Source organism: Sceloporus occidentalis, unplaced genomic scaffold (genome assembly GCF_023333645.1).
Source record: "Sceloporus occidentalis isolate IW3139 unplaced genomic scaffold, rSceOcc1.0.p SCAF_5, whole genome shotgun sequence".
NCBI lineage: Eukaryota > Metazoa > Chordata > Lepidosauria > Squamata > Phrynosomatidae > Sceloporus > Sceloporus occidentalis.
The window spans coordinates 57,187,766-57,215,665 of record NW_028316985.1 but is presented as its reverse complement, the minus strand read 5'-3'; the positions used below and the strand labels follow the sequence as shown (position 1 = coordinate 57,215,665).

General features: G+C 40.2%; 1 protein-coding gene across 11 annotated transcripts in view; it reads right to left on the bottom strand.

Moving 5' to 3' along the window:
* The window catches only part of GRIP1 (glutamate receptor interacting protein 1), a 435,209-nt gene that overhangs the window by 177,213 nt on the left and 230,096 nt on the right, over positions 1–27,900 (bottom strand). For 2 of the 11 annotated variants that reach the window (XM_089524168.1, XM_089524172.1), the window contains exon 1: positions 1,010–1,156. The exons of the other annotated variants lie outside the window; for them this stretch is intronic. In XM_089524168.1, the coding sequence (XP_089380294.1) occupies positions 1,010–1,064 (55 nt within the window). In that variant the 5' untranslated portion in view covers positions 1,065–1,156. Of the gene's footprint in view, positions 1–1,009; positions 1,157–27,900 lie in introns of those variants that run through there. 11 annotated transcript variants of the gene reach the window in all.

Here is a 27,900-nt window from a genome sequence, read left to right as displayed (position 1 = left end):
CAATCTACTGCTACTTAGCATAGTAACCCACTGTTTATAGGGCTTTCATACATCAGTTCTACTAACTGCATGTCTTTATTTGCTTTCTGGAAACTTGCTGCAGTTTCAGGGTAAAATGTTATTATCTCCTTAACCAACAGCAGACTCAAGACCCTAGTATTGTTTTTAAATACTGTACATACATTTCTTATCATATGGATTTTTTTAAGGGCATAAGGCTGGATTTATGAAGCATGTAACTAGGGGTATTAGTGTATGCAAAAAGACAGTGTGTTACATGCATGAAAATGCAAGGGCAAGTATTTTACATATCTACCAATAATTATAACAGTATTTCAAAGTTTCAGTGTAAAAGGCAACATAGTGCCATAACAATTTGAGTGATAAAATGAACAACTAGATAATATCAATTAAATGAAGGCTTCATAAGTAATTATTATTATTTTACCAATAATAAGAAAACAAAAGGAAAAATTATATCATAATCATGTTGGTTCTAGTACTGTAGGAGATTTTAACACATACCAAAAAAAAACCCTTATAATCTCTCAAAGAGAACACGCCAGGATGCTAAAATGCCAACAAAAGGAATAACACCACATGTACTTAAAGTCCAGGATTTTCCGATCAGCAGTTTTTACTAATTCACAGCATACAGTGACACAGGCAGGACTTCTGCTGACCAGTTAACAGGAATACAAAGCAATAATATCCCAGAATAACTTTAGCTGTTTACTTGAAAACAAATTCTCCTCTGAGCCATGATATCATCTGAAAATCACAAAGCAGAATCACACTGTAATGTGAACACAGCATGGAACATTTAAGCCTTTTAGCTGTGTGTGTGCATGTGCATGTGTATGTGAGTGTGTGTGCATTCACAGAGTTCTTTGTTATCAGGCAAGAAATTCTGAAAAAAGGCAGTCATCTTTAGAAATAAAATCATGAAGCTGTGCTTATGGAATGCTGCAATACAGCCATTGACTGAATAATAAGGAAAGCACATTACCTTTAGTAAGTCTCCTCAGAATTTGGCAACGGCATTTAAAAGAGACAGCTATCATTCTTGCTTACTGCCTTCAGTTGCAAAGTATACTCAAGGCTCTGCTTTTGTAGATGCAGTAGAAGCATATGAATTCCTCGCGCGCATACCAGAAGAAAGGTAGTCCCAGTAGGGAGTGACAAAGCTTAATTCCTCTTGGCTGATGCAGAGATCAGCTCCATGTCATCCAGCAAAGCTGTGTCATTCAGTACTACTACTACGATCGCCACTGCTTCCAGTACCAGATCAATGGCTTTTAAAAAAAAGGTTATATTTCTTTTAACCGCTGCAAAGCATCAAATACTGTAAGATCCCAGCAAAGATACTGAACACAGCTATGCTACAGTCTTCCAGACTCCTGTACTGTGGAATGAGCTTCAGCTTCTGTTCCAGGCAAGGGGCCATGTATTTCAGTACAATCAGGGGAATTTGCCCCCTCCTCTTCCTCCCCCTCCTCAAATCCTTCAGATATTTAACTCTCTCTTAGTGTTGCTTAAAGAGCAATAACAAGATCTCTTACACACATGCCACTACTATTCTTTCTTATGAGTGGTAACATTTTTTATAAACTAGGACTGTAAAAATCATTGATGATCTGCACAGATATCTTTTTCTTCCTGAGAATGAGAGGAAGGGAAGAGTGGAAAAAGAAATGCCATACCAAGAGGATGCTTTCCAAGTAGGTGCAGCCGTGAAGCATCATAACGATACACACAGAAACAGCACACAGGGAGTCAGGTTGTTTCCAGGAAGAACAATGAAATACTGGCTTTCTGACTAGGTCCACATGTTTAGCCTTGGAGACTTTAATAAATAACATACCACAATTAAACAAAACTTAACACATGGTTTCATATTACTCAATTTAATGAAGGATTTTACAGTCTCTTATCTAAGCTAAGCAAATTAATCTGCCTGTTCATTCATAACATAATGAAGGGGAACATGGACAGCTTTCCCCAACCTCACTGGCCAACTAAGGATGCCCTTGTGGTCAAGAACTCTAGAAGGATCAGGTCATAAAACTTTATAAACTGACTACAGATTGTCTTTATGATATGTAGGGGACTGCATGAACATAGCAATCCTTTGTAGATTTCTGTATTTTAAAAATGAGACTCAGCATGGTGAAGCAGGTAGAGTGCTAGACTGGGCCATTAAGTTCATTGTATGGCTTTGGGCCAATTACCTACCTCATAGAGTTAGGGTGAGGTTAAAAAATACAGAGAAGGACCATGAATGCCATCTTGAGCTTCTTAAGGGAAAAGCAAGCTACACATATACTAAACAAATATCTAATATAAATGACCATCAACATCAATCCTAGCATTATTTAAAATGCATAAAACAAGCCAAATGTTGCAAACCATAACCGGTTCAAGTCAATAAAACGTACAATTCTCTTGAAAAAATATATCTAGGGGCAAGGTAGCTCTATATCTGTGGAACTGGCACCAAAGTTCTCTTCTGAAAATTATAAAACATTAACACACTGAGAGAGTATTCAAGGGGGCATTTTTCAGATGACCTTAGAGAAATGGGTGTTGGCTTTTTAGGGTTTTCTAACTTAAAATCTCTACTAAGCCAAGAGAGCCAGCATGTTGTAGTGGTTTGAGCACTGGACTACAACCGTGGCAATCAGGGGTTGAATCCCCATTCAGCCATAAAAACACACTTTGGGGGGATACAGATGGGCAGAAAGGGGCAGCAAGATGCCGCCCCTTTCGCCTGTGGATCGTTGCCACAGCAACTGCATGTTGCGGCAATGTTGTACCATGAAAAGGAGTCACAAAATGTGGCTCCTTTCTCCACTACTGCCGAGGCACCATCAGCGCCCTGAAGCGGCACAGTGACATCCCTTGTGCTCTTTGCCATTTGGATGCAGTGCATGAAGCACATCATTGGCTCGCACGCTGTGTGAACACATGCATGCGCTCACCAAAATGGCACATGGACAGTGCCGATGGGCTCAGAAGCATACGGACACTCCACTCTCCTGAGCCTTCAAATCAGCCCCAGGTAGGCACATAGCACCAGTCTGTACCAGGCTTTAGTTACCTTCGCCAAATCACACTCTCTCAGCCTCAGAGGAAGGCAAATGCAAACCCCATCTAAACAATTCTTTTCAAGAAACCTTGTGATAGGTTCACCTTAGGGTCACCGTAATTCAGAAACAACACGAAGGCACACAACAATAAGGGAGCCAATGTGGACTTCTGGAGTGTTAAGGTAATAATCATTCTTTTCAAGAACAGGGTTGCACCATTCTGTATTGGGGACTCTTCATATTCCATGAGTATCTTCTCTCCCTGGTAACTGAAAAGATTTATGAACCCTCATTGAAGTCACCTTACTTTCCATTCTTGACAGTCACTCTCATTCCAAGAGTAATCACTTTACTTGTGTGATTTTTAAAAAAAAATAATTATTGATAATAGGAGTTCATCACAGGCATTCCTCAACCAAAAGGGGGTAAAAATTTAGTTCTAAATTGTGCTAAACACATTTCAGAAGCAAACATTTGAAGATATCAGCTGTCCAATAGCTGTCATTTACAACTGAAGAAGCACAGTCCTATCATAATGCCAAATGCTGAAAAGCAGTCCTTGCCACAAGAAGTGTACAAAGATGAATGTGGAAACATCTCAAGTCTGCCAGATCTATCTTGAGCGGTAAGAGTAGGGCAAACACCAAAATCTTGTCCCAAAGGCCATATGAGTATCCTTGTTCTGCAGTCCATAGTGTTTGTGGCTGGCTTTCAGAAGACAGGATATCTAGAGATCCAAAATATCTTCTTTATTGTGAGCAAGGCCAAAGGAGAAGGATCCATACCTAGCCTCCAACAATGACTATACTTGAACTCTGATGCTTTTGCCCATGACATTCCAACCCGTCTAAAATATTATTTGCCTGTACTGAACATTCTCCAGCATGCATGTGACATCACCGACCAACAAGTCCGTTCTTCAGTTTATATAGGTCAGTCTCTATGCAGCGGAATGACTGGCTGGGTGAGGTGTGTGGAATGCACCAGGTGACACCCTAGAGGAGGGGTGACACTTAGTCAGGCCCTCCTCCCACTGCAGTGGAGGGACAAGCGCACTCCTCACAGTTTTGCCACCATCCTAGCCCTCTTTCTGAAGAGGGAACCAGTGTGCTGGCAAGGATGGTGAGGGGTGAGCATACCAATCATCACTGTCCTGGCCCTCTCCCTGGAGAGGGAGCCAAAGCATCAGCAAGGAAGGCAGAGGGGTAAGCATACCCCTTGTGGCTTTGTTGCCACCCTGATCCCCTCTCCAAGGACAGAGCCAAGGTGATGGCAAGGAGAGCAGAGGGGTGAGTGCACCCCTCATAGCTTTGGAGCCATCCTAGCCCTTTGTCTGGGGAAGGAACAGAGCTGGCAGCAGTAGCACTAGAGGGTGGCAGGAGAGCAAAGGAGAGAAGCAGGGCAGGCATTACTAAGTGTTACCAGGTGTTACCAAGCTTAGTGTTGCCACTGTCTCTATGTTCTATGTTATTTTATAGGTTCTGCAAAACCTGGGAAATAAAGTTCACTTGATCTGGATGGAGTTCCACTCCCCTTCAAGGAATAAGTATGCAATTTGGAGCTTTCATAATTTTCTTTTCTTTTTACATTTTTCAAAATACACCAGAGAACCATAATGTCTCTACTTGTTATTTTTTTAGGTTCTAATTTCAGCCAAGTAGTAAATCATACTGAACTGATGTTTAAGTACACTGCTTAAATACTTTCCTGCATGCAGACATCTTCTCTTGTTCTGGTCTTAGACTACTTGTAGTCTAATATGTTTGCAGTTCTCCTCATGCTGCCATAATGCATTATTATTCAAACATCTTGACAATTTAAAATATATTATCTGGTCTAGGGAAACACAGCGATTGAGAAGCTGATCATATAAACCTAAATGTGTGTCTGCGATTATTGCTCATCATTGCAATTATTTCCACCAGCACACTAAAAATGTTTCAGTATATTACAGCTGGCCAGAACCTTAAAAATTCCATGGAGTGTCCAGGAGGTTATGAACCTCTTCCTGATTCTGCATACATTAGCTGCATTTAGTATTAAGGTTAACTCATAGTTTAAGTCTACCAGAAGAACCTGGCCAAGCTTCAAGCTTTCAACTCTCTAATCTTCCTTCAGCACACACATGAGGAGACTGGAAGCTTTCATTTCCATCTTTAACTCACTCACTTCTTAGTAACAAGAAACTTTTCCCCATTTTAGGCAAACCAACCAGGATGTGAAGCTGGTTCAGTTCCTTAAAACAAGAGTAGGATATCTGTGGCCTTCCAAAGGCTCCAGGACTCATATGATCCCCCATTAGAGACTTGGCTGGCTAGGGTTGGTAGTGGTTGTACTGGAGGAGTACAAGTTGTCTACCCTTAACAATAGTTAAGGTGAACCATAGTTTGTGTGCACTGAAGGCATTAAAAAGATACTTCAATAAGATGAAAACTGATTTCTCTATGCATTCACACTTCATGAAAATTTATGTTTTATCTTGAGCACAACCTTCTTTTTGTGCATTTACTTCTCAACTTCATACTTCCGTGAGAGATTAGAAGATTGTGGATAATGAACTGTACTAAGTCACTTATTGTAGCTTGATCCAGACTTGTCAAATTATGGTTTACAGCAACTGTACTTTGCTACAAATCATCCTTTGAAATCATTACCAACAGCAGCTTTGGGTCCTGGTTTGTAAGCAAACTATGGTTCCAGAAAAGCAGAATTTGCTGGGCTTGAATTAAACCTTATGTCTGATAATAATTCTTTAAAAAACCCAGACTGCATCTACACTGTAAAAATAATGCAGTTGGATACCACTTTAAGTGCTGTAGTTCCATCCTATGGAATCATGGGATTTGTAGTTCTGGTGCATGACAAAACTACAAATCCCAGGATTCTGTAGGACGGAGCCATTGCAGTTAAAGTGATATCAAACTGCATTATTTCTTCAGTGTAAAAGGACCTTCAGACATGGTTGCTACCTACACTATTAAATTTTATTATAGCATCAAGAAGGTGAGAATGGAACAGTTCGTGTAATAGGTAATCATGGAACTGGGAACAGAACAGTACATATTGTGCTACCTTATAGTGCTTAAAGCAAGGTAAATCCTACTTCATGGAAGCATAATTCTACAAGAAGTAAAAAATCCTTTGACCATACTGTTTATGGTGTGGATGGAAGTCAGGCTCAAGATTTTTAATGCCTACATATATATATATATTTCCAACTTCACACAGAGGGACCACTTCACAATACACAACTGTAGCAGTATACAGTCTGCCCTTGCCTTATGCGTAACACAAAAAGTACGTATGCTCGAGCCCCATTAGATATAATGGGGGTTGTGCTCGCCGCGCACCATTCTCCCATTCTTCTGGCGGTGTCACCATAAGCTGAAAGCCGACTAAAACAAGCCCGTGTATGGCGTGGGCTCACTGTATTCCACTTTAACTGCCATAGCAATGTCCTATGGGATCCTGGGCTTATAGTTTTGTGAGGCACAAGAACTTCCTGACTGAAATTTTTAAATAAGACTCTCCAAACCAATCCCAGGATTTTGTAGGGGGCTGCCATCAAAGTTAAAGTGGGATATAGTTCTATGATGATGCAATAAAAAAGGGCCTAGAAAGTCCCATCTTCTATTCCAAAAGCAAAACAGAGTGGGCGTTTTATCAGTGCCAGGAATTAGAAAAGTGCCCCCCCCCCCCAAGTAAATTGTGTCTTCTGGAATAAATTATTTCCGCCCCACAACCTTTGAGGTAATACAGGCCAGAAATGTTGACTTCATCCACCTCATTTTCAATTATTTTTCCAATGAGATAACATTCAGAGTTTTTTTCTTCCTTTTTTGTTTTTAAATGCATACTATATAGCACTTGATATTTTATTTCAGGAAAACCATGAATTATCCTACATTTCCTTTAAAAGGAATATATCAATTTTCCAAGTCAAAGCAACATATTAAGTTATATGTTCTATCCTCTAGTGTTAAGTGCTGTGAAGGAAACTAGATGCTTTTTAGAATATTTCCTATGATAAGTAATTTTATAGACCTTTTTGCCTTTTGATTTTTTTTTTAGCATAAGGATAAGCATGACGTGCAACTGGTTTTCTTAGAGGTACTTTGCAGAACTGTTAGAAATGTGAAAGTGCTAAAAAGCCCAGCACGTCTGCTACTAAAAGCAAGAAAATTGTGTTCTTCTACCATTTAGAGGATTAAGATATTTGCATGTCACTGCAAATGTTCAAAGATCATGCAGGCAATAGTGTACAAAAACTTCTGATACTCTTCTCATGACTGATGGTTTTGTGAATTGTTCCTTTATATAAACCAAGAATTTTCACACTAAAACAATGTTCTCAAATATTTCCTTCCAGTTTGTGAGACTCTCCATCTAATCCAAAAGCAGTGAAAGGTGTGGATGAATTTTAAGATTACATTTGGGGTGAGGGGTTGGAGGTCCACTCCCCACTCCCCAGAAACCTTTAGTGCCACTTGAAGAAGTGACTTGGCTTGGTAATTACTATATGCTATTGTGTTCTATTCAAGGGTATTCTGTTTGAAGAATGCAGATTAAATGGTTGCCATTCAGCAAAGGGAAAAAGGAGGGGGGGGTTTAACATAAAGAAAAAAACCTTATTCACTTAATCTGTAAGGTTAAGGCTGCCCATGGCCTCTGAAAATTTAATCCACACCAATTGGGGTTGGGTGGTTTTTTGGGCAGGAGTGGACCAAATACAACAGAAAATACTGAAGGCTCTCAAAATATGAGACATCTCATCCACAGTCTCGCCACTAGTCAAAATCGACTTGAAGGCAGCTAATAATAACACCCCAAAATATAATCATTTAAAAACATAGATTTAGGCTACCTTTGGCCTCATTCCCACTTACAAATAAATCAGTTTGCAATCCGAATCGATGGATCGGTTTGACAGCGGACTGTGGTTCACACTACATTTGCCCAGATAAAATTTTCTTGCTGTAAAATAACTCACTTGTTGTTCACATTAACTGATGAATTGATTCAAAATGGACCCTCTTCAGCGGGTCACTGATCACTGATCACATCATGGGAAATTGATTTGGATTCGCATCTCATTCCCACTTGTGCTGAATCAATTTATTGCAAAATACACAGAAAAAAAATGAGCACTAAAAAGACACATGTTACATGCCCCCCCGCCTTACCAAACCACTTCAGCGATTTGGCTCAAGTGTGAACTAGGGTCATTTAAACCACTTAAAACTGGTTAGCAAACTGATTTATAATGTGGTGGGAATAAGGCCTATATATACCATGCTCTCATGTCTTTCTTATTGATTCTGGTTGTCACAAGGGGACATGTGTCCCCTTGCTAAAGCCAGTGGCCACAATCCTGTTGGCTGAATAGTAAAGGTGGCTTCAGTAGCTATAAAATGTAACTACAGCAATGGTGGATAGCAGCAAAAGCCATCTTTGCCAGAAGAGGAAGCTGTTTGCTGGCTCCTAAGCTTCCTTCTGCTCCGAAAATAGTGTTGCAACAATGTGAAGACTGTTACGCCAGCATAAAGTACCAATAGGATTCTGGCTGTTTATACAAGCATGGCTTTATGTGCCTCTTCCCAAAGCATATCATCTTACTGTATCAGATAGAGATGTATACAAGGTGCACAATAACTCAGTTCGGCTCCAGTCAGCATTGTTGAAATATATAATGATTTATTATTATTGAAAATATTGTGTTCGCTTTCTCCACAGAACAATATATAAAAACATGAGTTCAAGTGTTAATTGACTGTAATGCCTTCTACCACATCTCTCATATAACTTGTGAAAAGGAGCACACATGGTATGGAACTATTTCTATGCCTTTCCATTCTTTTTCAAATGCTGAGAACATATGTAATAAAGAAAACTTGGTTGTGCTTCCTCTTCACTGCTTTATTGTAACATGTGAAGCTACTCTAAATTACAAGTTATGTAAGCAGAATCAAAGCACATTTTGTTTCATAGCTTATTTATAAGCCGTAGGGAGAATATAAAGGTTTGATGAGTTAAAGATCTACAATGTCTGATATATTACTGTTTGTGTACATCCACATAAAATTGTTACTGCAACTGGCATATTATAAGGGTGCTGAATGTTATTAGGATGCAAGATACTTTAAGGTAACCATTACTAAAAATGAAATTACCTTTCTAAAAATGGGTTTCAGTAAAGAATAGAATAAACTAAATTAATATTAGCAAACAATATCGTATGTCTAAGCCTGTGTTAGTATCTATATATACTGTGTTAATATCTGACTGTCTATCTATGTAGTATCTAGTATATTCCCATGCTTAAATTGTATCAAAAGGAATTAGATAAGAATTTTTTTAGTATAATCTGTAGTAAGGTACTCAAAAGCCAAAAGTGAATTTGAATCTGAACAAATCAAGCCTGAAATATCCCTGAAAGGAAGCCAACATGACTTAACTGAGGCTAATGTACTTTGGACCCGTCATGAGAAAATAGGACTCACTGGGAAAGATAATAATGCTGAGAAAAGTGGAAACCAATACGAAATGAAGAAGATTGTATTATACATGGATTAACTCAAAAAAGAGAGGAAGCAGTGGTCCTATGTTTGGAAGACATGACTGCGGCTGTAAATAACAGAATCCCCCAGAGGTCTCTCATTCAAAGAGTTGCCATAAGTTGAAGAAGATATGGTGGTACATAAGAAAAAAACAACAACTAGAGGAACAACAAAATATCCTGCATATTAGATCATTGAAAAAATTATTCTTATAGGACAGTAAACATCAATCTTTTCAACCTGTCATGCTGGCCTACCACATGGAGTAATTAAATCTCTGATAACCAGTCTGTTATGGAAATAAAGAATGTCACTTTAACAGTTTTTGATACAGGCACTGTCTGTAAACTGAGGAAGTGACATAAAACATATGCACCTTTAGTGGGCAATTTGCTCCTCCCAGAAATCAGATTACCAGTATCTCCACCATGGTTATCTCTTTTCATTGGCTATGATGGCTAGCACGGATGGGAGTTGTAATCTAACAATTACAACAAGGATCACAAATTGTCCATCTCTGACCAACACAGATAATCGCTTGGGTTGCAAACCTACAAAGTGATATTGGTGCAGCTGCTATACAACCATCCTTTAACAGGATTTGCATAGTGTTCAATTCTTGCTCAAAACAACAACAACAAAAACACACAAAAAATAAAATAAACATAAAAACAGAGCTTTTACAGCAGGGGTATTAGTTAGAATGGGCACACTACTTTAGAAAAGTCTGTGTGTTCTCATACCAATAATTTGATAACATTTGTAGAATCTTGGTTGTGGAAGCACCCTTAAGAGGCAAAAGAAAGGAGTTTTAGCATTTGAGAACACCATATAATGAAATGAAAAACAGCCAGGCTGGTTTTCCATCAATATTAAAAGAAGGCAAAGATATAATTGAAAACAAAAACACATTCCATTCTGCTAAAACATCCCAATGACAAAAATGTAAGCAAAAGAGAAATAAAACACAGTAAAATTATGCACCCAGGCTAAGCATTGCTTGTTTCTATTAGCAACATGCATGTAATTAAATACTGTGGGATTTAATGTAATCTCAGAAGTAAAAGATCTCTCTGTAATCTCAAAAGCAGGGGATCGCTCTGTATGAGAAATAGCTTCCACTTGCTACTGCATATCATTAAAGATATGTAATTCCAACAGGGCTTTGTCCTTTTTCAATTAGTCATAAAGATGATCTTCCCACTGCTCCCATTGGAGCCTGACAATTTGAAACCTAGTCAACTCCCCCCCCCCAAAAAAAAACACAAAACCCCCCAAGCAGCTTCTTCTAGGAACAGTTTCATTGGATTCTCTTTGGTTTAGCATATAGGAAAGGGCATGGTATGCACAGGATTGTGGGACAAGCAGTAAGAAAAAGTGAAAGAGAATTAAAAATGAGGGCCATATCACACTGTCAGAAAGCACAGGAGTCTCACGTAGTAGAATCCAGGTTATAATCCTTGACATTTCCTGATAAAAGGCTGTTAGGAAATAAGATCCCTACCAGAAACCCCAAAGAGCAAGCTAGATGGATCAGTGATCTGACTCACTGTAAAGTAGTTTCGTGTATTTAATGGATTTTTAAATAATGTAGATCTGTTATTTTGTTCTTCAATGCATTGGCATAATATATGTGTTTAGGGCATTTAAGAATTCCCCTTTATAAACAGTGGTTTGGCACTGAGAGAGAATTTTTGTTCTCAAAAGCAAATGATCTAAGTTCACTACAAAAGGAAAACAGTAGACAATCTGCAAGATGAAATAGGATAGTAGGAAAATGTGGAAATTTGGTGAGTAACGGAAATAATTTTTTTTTTTGCAAAGTGGCAGGTTTCTTTTACCTATTACTTTAGGGCCATTTGGGTTTAGGGGATGGAGACCAAACCTTGGGTCAGAATGTATCTGGAATCACCAACAATAAGCCATGGAACTAGGCTTGCCATTTGTCCTGGAAAGCTGCATAATCAGAATGCAAATTAATAATATGCATAATTATTAGACGCCTAGACATAAAGGACTGAAATATGGCAACCATGCATGGAACCTGTGTCTTGGTGATAAAAGCTGGGCCTCTGCAGCCCTTAAATACACAGAATATTATGAAGTATCTCTATTAGCAAGGTAGGTTACTCAGTGGGTGGATGAGAACGATACATTCTCCTCCTTCAGCCTGGTTGCAGCCTGCATTTGAAGAGTTGGGGGTGAATTTGATGGGCCTTAGGTGTTGTAAGTCAGCAATAACTTTCCTTTGCCTTGCAGATCTCCATTAATGGGCTTTTCCCTCTTATTTTTTGGGTACGGGTGCAAAAGAGAAGCATTTTGGGACTATCTGCAATAACAACCTATGAAACAGGAAATGTCGGAGTATATAAAATTGTTACATTCAAATCAAAGCAAAAACCCAGAAAGATGGAGCTTTTAAAATGCCAACTATAAAAAGAGAAGCCATTTCACTGACACAGCATGTCCATATTTGTGTGTAAACTGCAAGACAGTATTCAATTTCCTTTGCTGAGCCTGTCTGAGTGCTGAAATTGAAACTGGCAGGTTAGGCTTTGATGCCATTTGTACAGCAGCAACCCAACTATGCATTCCTCTTAGGCCAAGCTCTGTTTACTGCTGTGGTGCTTCTTAGCCGAAGAGGAATCTATGAAGAATATGAAGCATGAGATAATATTCTCCACATCAGAGGTTGTTAGGGAAATAAAACAAAAATGCCTGGACTCAGACCTGAGAGGCTGAGACAACAGACTGTGATGTGAATATGTGTTCTCTCTCTCTCTCTTGCTTGTTCTCTCACACATACACCTATGCCCAATGGATGTAAGAGATTAACATGATGAACATACTTCTAAATATGCCTATGCCTATGTAAAATCATCTTAATAAAATTACTGGATTCAGTACAAGCTTATAAATCTCATTGACTACAGTACGATTTATGAGCTTGTAAGTAGCTTCAGGACTGCAGCTTTCACTCTACACAGTTTTTTTTTTTTTAAATGAAGAAAAATCACATTTTCACAGGCTGTGCAGCCCATATCATCTCCAAGAGAGGCCATAACCACCTCCACCCCTGCTTGCTGTGTTTGTGTGTACATAAAAACAATGTTTTATTAAGTGTTAAATAAGAATTATAAATTGAGAAAAACCAGAAGATAAGCAAACTATGGCCTGTTACAGACAGCCAAAATAAAGCTGCTTCGAGTCACAGTGGAGGTATGGTGTTTCAATGATGCATGCATCCTAAGAGTCCAGAAGTCGCACCAAAGTCACGCTCCAGACTGAAGTGTGGCTTTGGTGTAGCTTCTGGACTCTTAGGACGCATACATCATTGAAACACCAACCCTCCACTGTGACCCGAAGCAGCTTTATTTTGGCTGTCTGTAACAGGCCTATGTCTTGCTCCACATGAAGCTTGAGTTTGTAACAACTGGCTCAGAACCTCTCAACTGACTCCAACAGCTCACTTTGGATTAGTGGCTTTAAAACGGACACCTAAATTTATCTGTCCCATGCCTGTATATAACTTACAATTAAAAAAAAATGAAGGTTAGTAATAAATATAAACAGCTGCTAATTAATCAATATGGATAAACATCAGTAGTGGATACCAGCAACAACACTTTCAATTGATATAAACTGATATTAAAAGTGTGTCGACTTTGTCTCATGTGTTACAGAATATAAGGAAACAAGAATCTTCTTGATGTACTCCATACTAAGTGCAGTTTTTCCACTGCAGTGGTGGTAACGTGTTGGTGTCACCTGGTGTGGTAATTCATGGTGTCATTCCTCCATTGACATCCCCCCATACCACACCATACATAATCCTTAGTAATGTTTCTGTACTAATGTTATTCATAAATCATAAATTCACAATTCATAAATTGTCATTACCCTATATCACTCAAACAAGTAGTAAAATTAAACTTATATCTTTAAATTATATCATACACACAGTTTAAAAATATTTTTTAAAAAATTAAAATTGATTTTTAAATATTGTAAATTTTAAAGGTTTTTTTTAAATAAAAGAAATACTTGGGGCCTCTCCTTTCTCTTCCCACTGAGCCTCCTCCCATTCATACCATCTCCTCAGTATTTTAAAAGGACACAGGTGAACACCACAACCCATTTTTGCAAAAGGTTGATGATGAAAAGCAGTAGTGTAACCCACCTTAAGAGTGTCACCTGGTGCAACCCACATCCTGCTGGTGACTCCTCTGGTGGGAATGAAAGGCCAACGAAGTCTGCTGCCTCTGAACAGCCTATTTCTCCACTGCCTTAATTCCTTCACAGCTGCTACCACAGCAGCCTTTTTTCATCCTGCTGTCACTGCCTACAAAGGCATAGTTATGCCACCATAGTGCATCAACGGACGCTCACCAGATTCTCCCAGCTATGGCCAATATCTAATGCAATATCAACAAAGGCTAGAGGGATTTGGGAAAGAAGTCCATACTGTTTAAGGATTTCCATCTGCTTCTGCTTCGGGTAAGGATTAGTTCTGAGCGTTTGTACCTTATGTTAGATACACATAACAGGTGAAAGATACCACTGGTGTGCAATCCACACTGTTGCCCAGGATCTTCCCTACTGACAGAAACTGCCTCTAATCTGGTATCCCAGAATCATTGCCCTGGCTGAGGAATCCCAGAATCATTGCCTTAGCTGTGGGAGGGGTCTGTCTGCGTTGAAGAAATTGTACATGTTTCCGTACACAGATTCCTTGTAAATGCTTCCAATTTAAAATTGCCTTGAAATGTTCCCTTGAGAGAAGCCTAAAAGAAGCTATAACTTTGCTGCTCTGTAGAAAACTAGTTAATATTGCCGTGGTTGGAAAGGAGATTGAGATAGTGTTAGCTTTCAACTACATTTGCTTTCCAAAGATATAGCTGTCTTACTCTGTAGAATCAGTATGTAGAGAAATCTTATACCAGACCACCCATAAGAGGCAGCTCTGTGCCGCCCCTGGAAGCGCTGGGTTGGGGACGCGGCAACCGCATGCTTCACACCCAACCCGGCAGGTCTATGATGCAAAAGTGGCTTCTTTTTGTGCTGCACAAAGGGCACCATAGCCATGCAGCTCTTTAGTGCAAAGAGTCTACACATTGCACCAAAGATGCAGCATGACACTGCCTACCATGTGGTGGGGTGTGCAGTGTGACACTGGCATGATGGGTGGACACCATGCCCCCACTCTGCCCTCACATTGGTGTTTCTTGCCGATCTGTTGAGGGTCTAACTGAAAGAAAGAAGATGGCAGCATGAGCTGCTGAAGTCTACGAAAGCTCATGCTGCCAACTTCTTTCTTTCAGTTAGTCTCATAGGTGCTACATGATATCTCTACAAACATTTACTTTTGTCAATCAAGTGTCAATCAGTTTTCAAGATTGGTTTTGAACACAAAACATTTTGTCTACCTTGAGCGATGCCCTTTGTTGAGAGAGGTTGGGGAGAATGCAACCCTATTAATTCCCTTTGAGCATCCACTACACTCTCCTGGCACAGGCTGTCTGGAATGAATTTGGGAGATACCCTTTGACAGTGGTAATGCTCCTGGAAAGGCCATTTCTAGAAGGTTGTGTTGAGTACTGACGGCTTGACTCCTTGGCAGATATATACTGAGATTCTGCATGGTTTAATTCTTTCCCAAGACAAAAAGAAAAAAGAAAGATAGTCGCATCAGTATATTCTTCTTGACACATTTCAAGATGAAAAATCAGCTTAAAAGGCAGCCCCATGTATAATGCATTGCAACAGTCTGAATGGGTGGTTGCCAGTACATGAATAATTGTGGTCAGTCAAGCCTTTCCATCTGAGATAGAGGCTAACATTTTATAGGTACATTTAAAATACACACAGTGTCCACAAGGGTAACCTGTAGGTTGAGTGGCACCTGGTAAAATACTAGATGTCATTATCTTTATGCCTTCTAAAGTGATTTCACTGTGAACCACTTCATCTTTGACATTACTGGTCCTTACATAGACAAACAGAGGCTTAAATACTCTAAAGACACCAGATCCAGCCTAAGAAAATTCTATAAAATGGCCACATAGCCTGAAAACCCACAAAAACACTATTTAAAAAACCCACCTTTGTTAGACATATTTTAAAGTTTGTACATAAAGCAGGGGACTTTGGGCCATAGAAGAATTTGCTTTAAATAAAGAGGAAGTTAATATTAAAAAAAGAATGAAAACACCATTGTATACTTTAGATATGTTCCAAATAAAAGAACTAAAGAGTTTGTAAAGCAGCCATCTTCATAAACATCACAGTCTGTATTGGTGACTTCCAAAACAGGTCACAAAGACTGCAATGATGCTTACCTGCAAGTTCATCAGGTTTAACTTTCACAACATTTAAATCTATAACAAAGCATGAAAATACACCAAAGTGAAAGATAAGTCTTTAATTTCCTTTGTTTTCACAACAGTCTTAAAATATGCTAAAGTAAGCATGTTTTTAGATGATATAATGAATAAACATATGAAGTATAAGTAAATATAATATCCTTTGTTGTTGTTGTTAACTGCCTTCGAGTCGACTTCAACAGGTTGACCAGATAACCTAACTGCAAAATGTAGGACATTCATGAAAAATGAAAGACATTTACAAAATAAAAGCTAAAAACATATATATAAACATATACATATACATTCATGCTTAGTCATGCTCAAAAATGGAGGATGTTTTGAAATTCCTCCTGGACAGAAAATTGAAATGCAGGACATGTCCTGGAAAAACAGGACATCTGGTCACCCTGACTTTGATTCTTGGCAAGCCTATGAATGAGAGACTTTCACAGTATCCTCAATAACCCCGCTGAGTGCCTGCAGATTCATGGGTGTGGTTTCTTTGATTAACCACATCACCGCGCTACACTTTTATATTGCTGCTATTCCAGTTTTACTGCTCTGGCTGCCTCCTGTTGCATTCTGGGGTTTGTAATTCAGTGAAGCCTAAGAGCTCTCTGGCTGAGAATTCTAAATGCCCCTACCTAAACTGAAATCCCAGAATGCAAAAGGAGACAGCCAAAGCAGTTAGTGGAAAAGCAGCACTAGAAGAGTGTAGTGCAGTAATCTAGAATATCTCTCCATCAGGAATGTGTTCTTCCTCTTTTCCCAGACCCTCGATTTTACCAAGCATTATAGTCTTTTCCAGTTTGTCCTTTCTTCTCTTGATATGCCCAAATTACCAACCTCAGTTTAGTCAACTTTGCTTCCAGAAGGACTTCAGATCTGCTCTGCTCTAGGACACTTTCATTGTTTTTTTTTAAGTGGTACACAGTATTCTCAGAACTCTTCTCCAGTAACATATGTTAAACTAGTTGACCCCCCCCCATCTTTTCCCCTTTTCTTAAATGTCCTACTTTCACAACCATGCATAGAAATAGGAAATATGATGGCACTAACAATCCTAACTTTGGAATTTAATGATATGTTTTTACACTTCAGGATCTTGTCTCGTTTCTTCATAGCTGCCCTTCCAAGGCTTAATTTTCTTCTTATATCTTGACTGCAGTCTCCATTCTAATTGAGTGAGTATGAAAAATCTTGAATTACAGTATATCCATCTCCTCATTGTCTACTTTAAAATTATGTAGACCATCTGTAGTCATATTTTTTGATTTCTTGATATTCAGCTGTAAACCTGCCTTTGCACTTTTCATGTTTGACCTTCTTCAACATCTTTCCGCATCTCTGACATTTTCTGCTGGTGTCATCTGCATATTTTAGATTGTTGATGTTCTTTCCTCCAGTTTTCATGCCTTCCTCCTCTGTCCTATCCTGCTTTTCGTTTGAAGTTCTTTGCATACAGTTTAAACATAAAATAGAATATACCCTTTCCTGACACCCCTTCCAACAGGAAAACTTTCTGTTTCTCCATATTCTGTCCTGATAGTAACCTCTTGTCCTGAATACTAACAGGACTAGCAAATGTTGTGGCACACCCATTTCATTAAGTGAGATACATAGTTTCTTGTGATCTATAGATCACAAGTTGATAATAACCTTAGCTATTTTTTTTTTAAAATCTAGGGGGTAGCCATGTTGGCCATATAGCAAATCCAATAACATCCAAACAATGATACCTTTATTGGACTAACCAAAATGCACAATTACATGTTGCAAGCTTTCGAAGTCACACTGGCCTCTTCATCAGGCAAACAGGGAAAAGGAATTGTTAGTCATAGGCCTGCATTTTTTTGTTTCTAGTCTTAGTTCAGATAGTAGGGAGGGCTATCTGTAGGCTAGCACCTCCTCCTTTGGCCATGTAGTCACTGGTAGATTTTCAAAGTCAAGGAAATTTAATATCCATTTGCACTTCAAAGAACATGTTTCCCTGGAATCCAGCATGTCTCCTTCCTTTCTGAAGCCACAAGCTCCTATTGTAGGTAGAGAACATTGAATTTCTCAATAAGTCTTCATGTTGTGCATCAGGAAAACTTTTGGTGGTATAAAGGCAAAGCATGCCAATCAATTCCAATATTAGAAAAAAATTGCTTTACCTTTGCTGGTGGCAGAAGCTTCAGATAGCAAGGTCCCAGTGCACTGGCTCTTTCCATAGGATTCCCCTCTGATGGTTAAAGTGTGGTATCTTGAAATCCAAAAAAACATCAAGGGGTAGCCGTGTTGGCCATACGGCAAACTGAATAACATCCAAACAATGATACCTTTATTGGGCCAACCAAAATGCAAGGGGGAGGTGCCAACCTGCAGATAGCCCTCCCTGCCATCTGAACTAAGACCAGAAACAGAAAATGCAGGCCTATGACTAACATCTTCAATTTCTTTCTCCTGTTTGCCTGATGAAGAAGCCAGTGTGACTTAGAAAGCTTGCAACATGTAATTGTGCATTCTGTAATTATGCAAAATTGCTTTTGAAGAAGGAACTTTGGTTAAACAATTTATAATGTGAGACTGAGATCCACTGCAAAATCCCACTGTTCATTGCTTAGGGAGCTTTACAAGTATGGAACCAGTATTTTGGACCCTGCCTCCTCTTCATATGTGTGTGGGTAGAGGGGTGGCAAGTAAAGGAATACATATTATAAGCACCGACACAAAGAAACATAGTGCAGAATACATTATTTGCCTAGATATAATCAATATAAAAATATAACTTTAAAAAATGTAAAGTGCATATTTAATGTTATGGCATTTCTATACCTAGAAAAAAATTAAAATCTAGAAGTATAAAATTGGTAATAATCTGCAAAGGCCAGATCTTCTTTTATGGAGTTGCTTTGAGAAAGCCTGCATGCACATAATTGATCAAAAAGGAGTCACAAAAGGATGAAGCATTTTGCAGAAGCATATGTTAATGCATTGCACCAAGCTCTAAGATCCACTGCTTTTTCAACAAAGTGCCATAAAACTGTTGAAATGATAGAGATGCTCTTCGGCTGCTGCTTGGAATGCAGAGATGCAGAACAGTATGTTATACAGAGTGGGGGGGAGAGGAGAATGTGTAATCCTTTAACAGGCAATTAGATATCTAAAAGATATAAGCATCGTTCATACTGAATCTTTAAAAATCAAGATCCTACTCCCCCCCCCTTTTTTTCTATTCTAAATTTTTTCTCCACTATTTCAATACAGGCAGTAGTACTGGTGGATAAAAATTGAAACAAAAGCATTCAGCAAACATCCAACATGATCTCAGCGCTTCCATTCATCAAACAAATTTTCATCTTCCAGCTTCAGATTAAAATCAATGGTCTGGCTCTTAATTATTACCATTATCTCTTTTTCTTCAGGAGTGTTCTTTCCCAGAATATACTTTGCCTGATCATCTTTTATCAGATCATGCTACAAATCAGAATGTATGTATTCCCCCTGACTGGCCATACACAATGCATCTGGATATCATCTTATTACTACCTGAATTTCCTGTCATTCTGATATGAATTCAGAAACATAGCCATAATTTCAGAGGACACAAGAATATAACCCTTTGTTTTTATCAATGTAAAATCTGAGGAAACTAAAGATTTATGATGAGCTTTATTTCAAATTTACAAGGAAAATCTAAATAGAGACTGAACACAGCTTTTTCAGTGATGAATAAAAATGAGATGCATGCACCTCAAGCAGAAGGTATTAAAGATTCACCTTCAATTTAGCAAGCAGCTTGGTTCAATATGCTTATGTCTACAGAGTTGTCTGCACTTGAGACCCAGGTTTAAATCATACTGAAAAAGTTGCAAAGCTATGTATAAGGCATATAAATAGAGAGCTGAGTGAATGATTTTGGGGAAGGGGGGATTTCTTATATTGGAAGGGCAGGTGGTGTTCTGCAGAAAGCAAATTGGAGAGCACAAGCATACCAAGCAATGGAAAATCCTGGTGGAACTTCAGAGCTATAAAAGCCTGATATTGCAACCCCAAGATTGTACCTCAGCCATGATCACATATGTACTGGGTGAATGTCATGAGTGAACAGAAGTCATTTTTTCAGATCAACACACATTTAACTCACTACATATGTTAATTCAAGGAAGAGCCAAAAACAGTTACCAAAACCAGGAAACTCTGTCCCTGCCCTAGTTCTCACAATATTTAGGTAGAAAGCCCCCCCCTCCCCCGGGTTTGATTAGGAGAATGAAAGAATACACAAGAGGATGGCATGGACGCATCTGATGAAATATTAGAGAAAGAGACAGAATAACTTGACGAGGGAATGTCATTTTCAGGAATTAAGTCATTTTTCAAGTATTTCATTTATATGCTGCCTTGCTCCTGGAGTGGCTCAGAGAGGAAAGCCAATTAAAATCTAACAATACAATTTTAAAAACAATTAAATTCATATTTTTTGTGGGTTTTTTGGGCTGTGAGGCCATGTTCTAGAAGAGTTTCTTCCTGATGTTTTGTCAGCATCTGTGGCTGGCATCTTCAGAGAATATATGTATTCTCATACATACATATACAGATACACCTATACCTATACCTACATACTTTATACATGCTTTATTTATGTATTTATTTATTTTCCAACTTCCTCCCAGTACAGAGACTCAAGGTAGATTTCCAAATACCATATATACTCATCCATAAGTCAAGAAATTTATGTCCAAAAAGTGACCCCAAAATCCCAAGTCGACTTATTCACAGGTCAGTATGGTAATGTGATAACAGCTCTTTCAGATTTTCCCATGCATTGGGCAGAACAGGTTATTTATGTCTTGCACTAAGTAGAAAGAGTCCTGGGTGACTGATTGCTTTAAAACAGACTCCCTTCTCCCACCTTCTGTCTGGGGAATGAAGGATGAAATGAAATCTGAAACGCTGAAGCAAGAAGCCTCAGTTAGAGTCTCTTGCCGCATGCACACATACATATACTGATGGAGCATCTAGGTTTAACCTTCAACTTATCCACGGGTCATGGCAAAATCCATAATTTTGGCTCCAAAACCTGCCCTCGACTTGTACATGAGGTTGACTTATGGTCAAATATATACAGTAACTAAACCCAGAAAGTTTTATAGGGGCCAAGGAAGAGGCAATGGTGATGTATTAGTGATGCCTGACCCACTCAGGGCACTTCAGAAAGATTAAATGATAGCTAGTGTAAAAGAAGATTTAATTGAATATCATGGTGTTGTGGTTTAAGCATTGGACTATGAGTCTGGACAGCAGCGTTCAAATCCTCCCATAGCCATGAAAACCCACTGGGTGACCTTGGGCAAGTCACAGTCTCTCAGCCTTCTGATAATGTCAATGATAATCCTTCTCTGAAGAAACTTGCCAAGAAAACCCTGTGATGGGTTTGCCTTAGAGTCACCATAAGTCAAAAACTACTTGAAGGCAAACACCACCATCACCAATGGATGCAGATGATAAATTACAGCAGAGGGGGAAAAACTTCTATATTATAGTGAGACAGATACCTCAAGGCAATACATGGACCCTAGATACACTATGCCATAATGTGCCTCAGGCACAAGTCATTGTGTGGGGCTTCTATATGTTTACCTGTTAATATTCCAGGAAAACAAACTCTCAGAATGGAGAAACAGGAAAGCTATGGTCAAAATAAAAATAAATAAAATTCCTGCCTGGTTTCTCACAGCTCAGTTTGTTGGGGATGGGAAGGAAAGAGTTATCTTATTCTTGAAATGCCATATACCAGGATAAGAAGTATGGCTTAGCCTAGCTGCTGTGCTGACTATTCTATACACAAGTTTATCTTTTCCTTTCCTTGGCAGGCTGTGCCATGACATACTGTACTTAGGAACAGTTTATACACTCTTCCTTTACATTCACAGTCCTCTAAGCTGTGCAATCGCTACTGATGAGATACATGTTTCCAGTGGACCATCTTGTCTTGTTGTGAATGGAACTCGGGGGTCATGTACACTGTAAAAACACTGCAGTTTGATAGTTTTTTGTGGGTTTTTCGGGCTATGTGGCCATGTTCTAGAAGAGTTTCTTCCTGACGTTTCGCCAGCATCTGTAGCTGGCATCTTGAGAGAATGCACTGTACATACAATCTTTTTAATTAGACGGTTGTAGATGGCCACATAGCCCAAAAACCCCACAAAAAACTATGGATGCCAGCCATGAAAGCTTTCGACTTCACACTGCAGTTTGACACCATGTTAACTGCCATGGCTCCAGCCTACAAAAACCCGGGATATGTAATTTTACAAGGTCTTTAAGTTTCTCTGCCAGAGTGCTGGTGCCTCACAAAATTACAAAACACAGGATTCTGTAGGATGGAGCCATGTCAGTTAAAGTGGTTTAAAATGGCATTTCTACCAATTCCAAGGTCCTCAGTGGAAAAATGTTGTTGTTTACATCATTTCTAGGAGACAGAAAAGGTAGGACACATTTTGAGTGACTAAGAACATGTGAGTTTTTTCTGTCTCAGGTAGTTTTTCTGGATTTTCACAGGTTGCTAGGGACACTGGTAGTAAAAGCAATCCAAAGAAATGAAGTGAGCAGAGCCATTCTTAACCAACTGTTTGAGCAGGGCAGTGCTCAGCCTAATCGATTGCAGGCATCTTGCAGGGGCACTAGATTTTGTGGCTGCTCCTGCACAAACTATTGCAATCATAGCCCTTGATATTGGTTTGCCTCTCAAAAAGAAGTTCAGCATCCTCTTATCCTTTCAACTGAACCAAGGAATGTACTTAATTCCTAAATAATGCCTGGTTTCTCATGGGTAAACTGAGGAACACTGGGGAGCCTGAATAAACTGATAGATCACACAAACACAGTTTAAATTCTCATATAACCACTCTAGGGCTTAGTTTATTTACTACATAACTATATTATTTTGGAAGAAAAGAGCAAATTGGGGATAAAGAGGGGAAAATCACAGTCTGCTTTATCATCTCTCTGAAGTATGTGGTGTAGAGATGAGTATATATTCAATTATTCAATTATTTTCATACTTGTATTGGTGTACACCTAGGGTTGCCATATCCCGCCGGGGGGCGGGACAATCCCGGTTTGGGCGGTGCTGTCCCGGTCCCGGCCCGGTTTGGGGCCCAAACCGGGACGGCCCCGCCCACCGCGGCCACCTCAGGCCCCGCGGCGGCTCCAAGGCCTTGCTGAGGCCTGGGAAGGCTCTCCGCGGTTGGAGCTCCAGCCGCGGAGACGCTCCCTCCCAGGCCCCAGCGAGGCCTTGGAGGCAGCTCCGCGGTCGGAGCTCCGACCGCGGGGTCCTCAAGGCCTCCACGAGGCCAGGGAGGAGGAGGAGGCCGCTTCCCACTGCGGCGATCGCCGCGATGAGGAGCAGCCTCCACCTCTTTCCCGGCCTGGGAGCCGGCCTAGGCTCCCTCCCAGGCCGAGAGGAGGAGGAGGAAGCCTGGCACCGCAGAGATCGCCGCGATGTCAGGCTTCCCCCCGCCCTTCTCGGCCTGGGAGACAGCCTAGGCTCCCTCTCAGGCCGAGAGGAGGAGGAGGAAGCCTGGCACCGCAGAGATCGCCGCGATGCCAGGCTTCCCCCCGCCCTTCTCGGCCTGGGAGACAGCCTAGGCTCCCTCTCAGGCCGAGAGGAGGAGGAGGAAGCCTGGCACCGCGGAGATCTCTGCGATGTCAGGCTTCCCCCCGCCCTTCTCGGCCTGGGAGACAGCCTAGGCTCCCTCTCAGGCCGAGAGGAGGAGGAGGAAGCCTGGCACCGCAGAGATCTCCGCGATGCCAGGCTTCCCCCCGCCCTTCTTGGCCTGGGAGACAGCCTAGGCTCCCTCTCAGGCCGAGAGGAGGAGGAGGAAGCCTGGCACCGCAGAGATCGCCGCGATGCCAGGCTTCCCCCCGCCCTTCTCGGCCTGGGAGACAGCCTAGGCTCCCTCTCAGGCCGAGAGGAGGAGGAGGAAGCCTGGCACCGCGGAGATCTCCGCGATGCCAGGCTTCCCCCCGCCCTTCTCGGCCTGGGAGACAGCCTAGGCTCCCTCTCAGGCCGAGAGGAGGAGGAGGAAGCCTGGCACCGCGGAGATCTCTGCGATGCCAGGCTTCCCCCCGCCCTTCTCGGCCTGGGAGACAGCCTAGGCTCCCTCTCAGGCCGAGAGGAGGAGGAGGAAGCCTGGCACCGCGGAGATCTCCGCGATGCCAGGCTTCCCCCCGCCCTTCTCGGCCTGGGAGACAGCCTAGGCTCCCTCTCAGGCCGAGAGGAGGAGGAGGAGGACAAGGTTTAAAAATCTAGGACTTTTTTTTTTAATTTCCTAGCCAGGAAATAAAAAAAAAATGTCCTACATTTTCAAACCTTGTCCTACATTTGTCCCGGTTTCGAGGTCCTCCATTATGGCAACCCTATGTACACCCAATGTTCACTTCTGCTGTTGTTCATTGACATTTCTTTCTAAATACAGTAGTTGGTTTAAAATTACAATTTTATGGCTCCAAGAAGCTGGTAAATGGGAAAATTGCTGTGTTGATTTTTTTTAAATAAAGCAGCATTGCAGTGACAAGCTCCCTGTTCAAATCCGTTGTTGCAATTATGGTAGTCAAAATCATATGCTAGGTTTCATAACTGCTGACAGAGTATGCAACATCTCAATTTATTCAGTTCTCATTAACATCCCACTCTTCTGTCTCTAGGGAGAGACACATACAGGATGCCTGCTAGCTTAATCCAAGGCTCTGGAGGAACATTTCCATAGAATTTTGGAAAACTGTTTAAAATACCATTGTCTCTGAGACCAAACTCATTCCACACAAATTGAAGTTTGAATCAGTCTGTGCTGGGGGAGAGCAACTGATCTCCATTATTCAGTTTGATTAAATCATAACTAAGTACTGTACCTCTGGGTCAACATGTAGTGCTAATTTTTGGCATTTAACTCACCCCTGCTCAGGAGCTTCTTCACATAGTAATTGCTTGCTTGCAATGTAAAATCATGCCCACAGGGCAACAATTTTAGATCCTTATTTTTAATGAAGGCACAAATTCCTAGGAAAGGACACATGTAAATAGCTTGCTAGATGTATTTTACAAGCCCAGAGAAAATTGTGTTTCAGAGACAGTATGCATCCAATTATAAGGAAATGAGTTACAACAAGATGGCAATAAGTATTGGTGTAATGAAGACAACCTCAATTAAAAGTTACAGTGAAAAAGATATATAATAATATACATTAATAGCTTTTTCAAAATTTAAACAGAATGGAATGGTGTCACAGAAAGTTATTGTTATGTAAAGACTAATGAATCATTTCCCCCCCTAACAGGCAAAGCTTTGATCAATAGCATCCGAGAACTAGCATTAAGAAGCAAAAACATTTCATGTAAGCTTTACAAATGGCCTATTTTAGATAATTCCTTTTAATCTTCGATGTCTTCAAGCAATCCTTTAAAAAAAAGAAAAAAGAAGACCTTGCTGCATTTTTGAGATACATGTTTTAGGTTTGGTTTCAAAGCAGCTCTTAACCTCCACCTAGTCAGAAAAAATAGATATAACATGCAAACTGTACTCCTCAATTCAATCTTTTTCTGCTTATTAATTCTTCATGTTCATGTCACTTAAAATGAACCCATCCACTACCTTCTAAAATATCTTCAGCAATATACCATACACAAGGAATATGCTATATCATTTCATGTAGCAAGCTATTTGACATGAAGAGGATCTTCATGTAGATAGGCCATGATCGTGAATATGTGTCTTAGGCGGGATACAAACCGCCGCTTTGCGGCGCTTCCCCGCCGCCGCCGTTTGCTCCGCGCGGGAGCTGCAGTAGTCAAACCGCGCGGCTCCCGTGCGGAACAAAAAAGAAGCTCCATTTCGGAGCTTCTTCTTGCGGCGCCTCTATGACGTCGCGAGGCGCCTGGCGCGGACTCGCAACGTCATAGGCGCCGCGACATGTCTGGACGCTATGCGTCCAGTACATAAAGATGGCGGCGCCCATGTGGAAGGGGCGCCACCATCTTGTACGTATTGTATACGTACTAGGGTTAGGGGGGTGCAGAAGCACCGCCCCTTCCTAACCCTAGTACGTATACAATACGTACTATATGGCGGTATGTATCCCGCCATTGGGGCTAGTTTGTGGTGACACCACTTTGTGAACCGACACACACAACTGACTGGAAGGGAATCCTGCTTTACATGAGCCTTTCATCTGCCCTATCACTAGCTGGTTCTTGCAGAAACATTCTGTGTTGTTATATTGTATAGCACATTTCTGTACTGTGTTTTTATCATTAAGAATGCATGAAGACTGAGGATGAAAGTCAGATTTAGCATTTGGAGCCATCGAGAGATGGTCTGAAAGAGAGAGATTATGAGGACAGGTTCTGTCATGTCTTAAGCTCAGTTGGTCTGTAGTTAATAGAATTAAAAAAAATTGCAACAAGTTTTTATGTGCAGGAGGTAAATAGGGAAATATGATCCATAAAGCACATTAAATATAATTTAATAAAATTGTACGTTTAACATAGCTGTACCTAGACCAGCATTATATCGGTAATACATCCAATATACAAATAACAGTCTTGTACAGTTCTTAGAGGAACTGGATGCAGTGGAGATTCTGGTGGCAACATTTACCCTTGAGAAGAGGGCAGATCTTGGAGATGGGATCATCACTGTATTCAGTGAAATCCAAAGAAAATGATCACATTGTGATACTGGAGAGAAAGAGTATGTCATGCCAAGAATGTAAGCATGACGTTTGGCTCTTAAAGTATGGTATATGTGATGAAAAAGAGTGATGAAAAGTTAAGAGATACTAATATTGTTGAGAAAATTAGTTCAATATCTGACTGGATTTAAGAGATATGCTGTACCTTTATTATTTTAATATATTTTAATATATTAAAACAGCGCTTTGATGTGTTTTAATGACTATTTTAAATTAATTTAAATTTTATGCTTATAACTTATGATGCTTTATTAGATTTTAATAATATTGTAACCTGCCTTACATTTCGGTACTGGAAGAAATTAAAGGTTATCATTGTGAGAAATGCATGTGTCATTCAGTACAGAGAATACAGAGGTTTAGGAGCCATTCTGTAGAAATCTCTGTATTAATAAGTATCACTCTTTGTTTTCACTGTCTGCACTTAAAAAGTGGAATGCTAATGTCAAGGCTAATTTTGGTGGAGCAAGTGGCGTGGTTGACCCATAAACCTGAAATATATAGAATTTTCAATTACTTTGACTACTAATTATGGAGAACCTGAAGCAGCATGTACTCATTCAACAGAACAGTCACAGTCATGTAAGTATAGTTTTGACTAAAACCAAAGAGTTGGCAGCTCTTCTGTAGGACACAGGAAAGAGCCAACACAATGTAGGAAGGCAGTATAAAAACACTAAAAAAGCAAGATCTCCCCAGGAAGTTTGAACAAACAAGATGCCCAGACTTATTGAAAACAAGAACTGGAAATAATCTCCAGCAACTGCTTTTTGTTATTTGGAAAGTGAAAATGGTATTGCTTCCAAACAGACGGCTGTGACAGGGGACCTGAATCTCTTTATAAAACAGCTCCTAGTCACAAATTATCCAATACAAAGTCAAAACAAAATATGTCCAACTAATTCAGTAGTTGAGCACCGCAAGTATGGTATGCAGTCTGGCAATATAGTCTTTTGGTTTCTTTCTTAAACAAGTAACACGCATCCTGATGCTGATGCAGTGGTTATTGATTGTTCCCCTTGGTGAATATGTTCTCCACTGACATTACTCAAACTTTTCTGGCATATGCTGAGCTGGTTTTCTTGCTACACACACTGAACCAAATTCAAGTAGTCCATCATGCTTATGTCAACTGTGATGTGTATCACAAAGCTT